The sequence below is a fragment of the Lentinus tigrinus genome, assembly GCF_003813185.1.
Source record: "Lentinus tigrinus ALCF2SS1-7 unplaced genomic scaffold L226scaffold_127, whole genome shotgun sequence".
Classification (NCBI taxonomy): Eukaryota; Fungi; Basidiomycota; class Agaricomycetes; order Polyporales; family Polyporaceae; genus Lentinus; species Lentinus tigrinus.
In genome coordinates, this window is record NW_027138036.1 from 1 (window position 1) to 5,258 (window position 5,258).

Consider the following 5,258-nt stretch of genomic DNA (forward strand, 5'->3'; position numbering starts at 1 on the left):
GTGAGTATTGTGAATTGTGAGGGAGGGCGGAGAGGAGCCCAAAATGGGTCCGATTGACTTTACCATGAATGTGCAAAGGATGAAGTCGCGTTCCAAGTATGGTTCCAGGTTCTGCGTAGAAGGGCGTGAGATAGGGGGGACGTGGGTAGTGAATGAATTGTGGAAGGATCGCTGGTGGAGAGTGGCTCGCCGATGGCGGGAAGGGGCAGGATGCGCGAAACTAAGTATGGGTGGAAGAGCGTCAGTGTGAAGAGGATGTTGACATGGACGGCATATATAACCGAAGGAGTGGAAAGTACCTGAGACAACTCGCTTGACCATGGCCACTTGCAATAACCCGGTATGCCCTTGCGATGAGGTATTGCTCAGGCCTGAGATGTCTCGGTTTGTCCTGTTTCTGATCCGATACCCCGAGGTGAGTACGATAACATGCCAGTGGTACGCGTACTGACCACGAGGAAGATATGGGCTGCCTATAAAGCTGCGCAAGCGTCGTTCTGGACTGCCGCTGAGATCGATCTGTCACAGGACGCGGTCCAGTGGAGCGATCTTTTGACGGATGTGGAGCGCTGCTTCTTGTCGACTATACTTGCGTTCTTTGCCACATCGGACGGCATCGTTGTCGAGAATCTTGCGACGCGATTTTGCGCAGAGGTTCAAGTAGCGGAAGCGAGGTGTTTTTACGGGTATCAAATCATGATGTGAGTGGTTCGGGTGCAGGTGAAGATCGATGCTAATGAACGACGTAGGGAAAACGTCCACTCCGAAATGTACACACGTTTGATTCAAGAGCTCATCAACGACCACGACGAACAGGCACGGTTGTTTACGGCTCTCAGCAACATGTCACCTGTAACCGCGAAGGCAGAGTGGTGTTTGCGGTGGATTGCGTCGTCTTCGCGGACGTTCGGCGAGCGCTTGGTGGCGTTCGCGATAGTGGAGGGGGTGTTCTTCTCATCCTCGTTCGCGGCAATCTTCTGGGTTAGAAGCCGGGGCTTGTTGCCCGGACTGTGTCAGTCGAACGAGTTGATTGCGAGGGACGAAGGCATGCATACATCCTTTGCGTGCTTGCTCTCGAGGCACTTGTATCACCAGGCCGCGTGGGAGCAAGTTCGCGTTATGATCGAAGAAGCAGTTAGTCTGGAGAAGGATTTCTTTCGAGGTAGGTTTCGAATTTGGCAAGCACGCGAACGATCTGACGCAAATTGACAGCTGCCTTACCTGAAGATCTGAATGGTATGAGCGCGGATATGATGGGGGACTACATGGAGTACGTTGCGGACTTTCTTCTGGGGGAACTGGGGTTCCCGCCCCATTTCGGAAAGGATAATCCGGTGAGCGACAGCGAATCGTTACCTGGGTAGGTGCTTACATGTTTACAGTTCCCGTTCATGGAAACAATAGCGGTCGAAGGCCGTGCGAACTTCTTCGAGCGGGGGGTGACCGAGTACATAGGCGCGTGCGTTTGAACTTGAAGACGGAACGTGCGGTGGATGTAACGTGCGCTTGGATTGTGGGGATGACAGTGGAAGGAAGCAGAGAAGCATGGCAGTCAATGTCTCGTTATCTTGTACCAGTATGAACACAAACCGATCCGGATGGCGTTTATGATACGGGAAGGAACGATGCCGATCGTCACTTGTGTGGCGTAGGGGGGCCGTAGTTGTCCAGAGCGGCTGGGTAATGGTGAGCTTCCCTGTTCAGCAGGAGTAATTGAGTTGAGAAGGAGAGACGGTGTTGGCGAGCGAGATATGTCAGACGTAAGAGCGTGTGATGAGAGGGAGAAAGTGCGCTTGAGAAGCAGGGATTTGTGGTGCTGTTTGGGTTGATCTGCGGGAAAGTGTGTGGGGTTGATCAGAGGAAGGTCGGACGATTTAGAAGTCGGGTGAGGATTGAATGAGCAGGCCTGTTGGTAGCTGACAACAGACCGTCCAAGGATCCTGTAAAGGGACACAGATCGTGAGTCCGATAGCACGCGCGGATAGTCAGTTACGGCAGAGATGGTTTGGGGGTGCGGGATTGTAGCTGGTAAGGGGGCGATAGGGTATATGTGTACCGTAACTTTACATGTGCGGGCCGAGAAGAGGTAACGGAGCCTAGCTGACCATTCGCCGGTGACCTTGGAAGTTGACGTGGAGGGTTAGATGACTGTATGACTTCGGTGTGATACGTTGAGAGGAGGGCGGCACCCGAAGAATGGGGCGGTCGGTTCACCGGAAGTCAGCGGGGATCGATTTGTACCTGTTAAGGCTGGCTTCGTTGGTACAAGGACGGCTATATAGGCGGAGAGAATCAGTTAGAGGGGAAAGTATGGCGGTGACAATGAGTCCGCAAACGTACGCTCGTTATCGCTCTCAAGGGAGCAGCACGAGGCAGATGAGAATTGACCCGAGCAGGGCTCAAGGGAGGTGAGTTTCGTGTTACTATGGAATGCGCAGGGGTAACATTAAATGCCGCTAGTAGAGGCCCACGCGAGGTGGACGCACTTGAGGAAGCATCTCAGAGGCCGGGAACGGGGGAAATGGACGGCTCATTCGAGGATGATGAGTCGGATGGCCCGCCCCCCCTGGAACCCGTGTCGGAGGAGACTTTGCGAAGGATGGCGGGTGCGCAAAGTGGTCCGACCGCGTTAGAGCAATACTTAGTCGTGATGTTCGAAGGCGAGCGGGTAAGCACACTTAAATGGCGAAGTAACCGTTCCATTAAAAGAAAAGCTAGTTCTTCTTTCGCGTGTCGATTAGCGTCGAGCGCCGCGAGGGGAGGGTGTTGCCCAACGTACGAGTGGTCCTGATGAATGGGTTATTGTGGCGTGGTACGACCGAGGACGACATTTGGTTTGTGCTGTCGATGGAGATGGAATCGTTACTACTGGGGGAACTTCGACGCGCGTTTCGCGGGATGGAGGAGGACAATGATGCGGCAGAGGTGGCTGAGCTCGTTGGGCATACAGAGGATGAGTAGCGTAGTAGGGCGGAAAGAGGGAAAGCGGACCGAGCGGAATGCGAGGTGTGGGATTGTTGTATGAGTAAAGCGCGACATTGTAAGACGTCTGCTGCGAAATGTACAGGGTATCTATAAGAACGCTTATCAGTATTGCGAAGGCTTGGGGAGTTGCGTTTAGAGAGCGGGAAAGGGAAGGGTGAGGAGTCGAGTAGTCGCGTACATCTTTCAGAGTATAGGGTCTGGCAATTGTACCGGAAGTCATCAGTGGTAGGACCAAGGTCGGTACGATTGGGAAAGACTTGTAATGAGCAAGAGAGCGAGATAGGTGGCGGTGGAAATGCTGGGGATCGGGGTCTGCCGGTAATCACGTGAACCGGGTGCGCAGGGAGCGCGCTTGGTCGTGGTCGAGTTTGTTGGCGCTGATTCCTTAGAATACAGTCCTGGCGGATGGGCTCGTGTCTGTTAATCGTAAAGAGCTGTGTTGTACAACAGGATCTTGTACATGGAGTGCTTACGGTTCACGCAACAGACCGGTAGGGAAGACTGTTTTGGAAAGCACAGTGTCTTGTAAGGTGTACATGATGTGGCAGTCCGTTTCGATAACCACACGAAGAGACAGTGGCTTTTGCACGATAGGAATATTCATTTCGCGATTATATTGTGATGAACAGAGCCTTAACAGGATTCTTGATATGTGCGCGATGGCCTTCGCAATGACGGCTAATCAAGGTAGGCCGCGAATGATCGTGCGAAGTATTGCATAAATGCCTTCGGTCTTTTTCAAACACTGTGACAGCGGCAAGCACAATTATGCCTGACGGACGGACGCCGTGACAATTACGCGCGAATGCCCGTGAAGCTTCGACTGGATATGTATATAAAGGAGAGAAGGGCAGTTCGTCGGTAAGCACTCTTGCTCTCGAGACTTCGTGAAACCGCACTCGACCCTTATTCGAATTATGGCTCTGAACGTCGAGCAGCATCCTCTCCCAGCCTGTCCCCATCCTATGACGTGCCTCCGTCGCGTCCACCGCTTGCTGCAGTGCAATGTACCAGGCTGTACGAAGGACGCTTCCTTTGTCTGTGCCTCTTGCAAGGACGATGTTCCATACTGCGGCCCTTGTCACGCTGCCGAGGTGAGTACTATGGGTTGCTAGATTCGTTAGCTTTGAATCGCGCGAGTTAATAGGAAGCTGACATGACGGGTCTCATGTAATAGGACTGGGCGAGGCACGCGTGCGCGCGGGACGTTGGCATCGGCCAGGGAGAGGCCACGGCGTACTGCCGAATCGTGCAACAGCGGCGGGCGCTAGTGCGCAGGAGCTCCGATATATCGCTGGCTCTTGACGCGACGGCAGGATCGCCTTTCCGATTTGTCATTCCGCCGCCCTCTGTGGCGGTCGACGTACCGCCGCGTAAGGTGCGAGGATTTTACCTGGAGGTGAACGAAGGCGAGTACAGTAGTCGGGCGGTATCCAGGAAGTGGACAGAGCTGATAGCCAGAAACAGCTCGCATGCATGTGGTGGACGTTCCGCTTCAAGCCTTGTACTGCGACGCTGCCAGCGGCAGGACTCGGTGGGCAGCAGTCATCATCGACTATGTCATGGATCCGGTGGGGAGATCGATTGTCACATTCGGAAACAACATGGAACCGCGTCAGTACCCCCTGGTCATCTTCTACGACATGAACATCTTTTCCGAGGACGAGGACATCGTATGCGAACTGGAGCCTAACCAGACTGTCCTACAGCTGGTCGAGCACGTCGATCCACCGCCTGCTGTCTGGTGTGGACCTGTGCTGGTCTTGAAGGCAAGGAATGAGCAGCTGACCGATTTTGTTGCTGTCGATGGCTATGATTTGGAGGACGTGCAGGGTTTCTTTGCTCGTGTGGGCTGAAGGGTCAGTTGCGTAACTTTATGGTATTCACTTTGATTTCTTGGATGATTGTGAAAGCGGGGGAAAATCTGTATCGTACATGGTACTTGGAATGTGGAATGTGACTGTGACATGTTCTTCACGTTGCATAGGGCATAGAGAAGAAGTTCTACACAAATGGGTATAACAAGTGGCTGGCGAATAGACCACAGGGCAAGGTCTAGAATACGTATCTCAATATGAGGGCCACGGGCTCAGTTGTTTGAAGGAAGGGATTGTGATGGGGGCACAATAGCATACGAGTGCATGTAAAAATAATTGGAACTCGGTGGCATTTCGGGTCCAATTCTGAGGGATTGTTTGACATAGAACGATTCAAAGAAGGAGGATGATGTGAAGGGCATGATAAAGAAGGGCCGAACTCGAAGGAGGCTTTAG

General features: G+C 53.1%; 2 protein-coding genes across 2 annotated transcripts; both read left to right on the top strand.

The window, feature by feature from the left end:
* Positions 1–319: 319 nt before the first annotated feature.
* L226DRAFT_474554 (putative ribonucleoside-diphosphate reductase small chain B) lies at positions 320–1,469 on the top strand (the record flags this gene model as incomplete). Its single annotated transcript, XM_067676611.1, has 5 exons — positions 320–415; positions 463–701; positions 750–1,162; positions 1,213–1,334; positions 1,383–1,469. 5 exons carry the CDS (start codon positions 320–322, stop codon positions 1,467–1,469), a joined length of 957 nt encoding a protein of 318 aa, XP_067528243.1.
* Positions 1,470–3,902: 2,433 nt separating this feature from the next.
* On the top strand, positions 3,903–5,044 carry L226DRAFT_527714 (uncharacterized protein; the record flags this gene model as incomplete). The annotated part of the gene is made up of 4 exons (XM_067679160.1): positions 3,903–4,079; positions 4,163–4,363; positions 4,443–4,832; positions 4,973–5,044. 4 exons carry the CDS (start codon positions 3,903–3,905, stop codon positions 5,042–5,044), a joined length of 840 nt encoding a protein of 279 aa, XP_067528244.1.
* Positions 5,045–5,258: the final 214 nt, after the last annotated feature.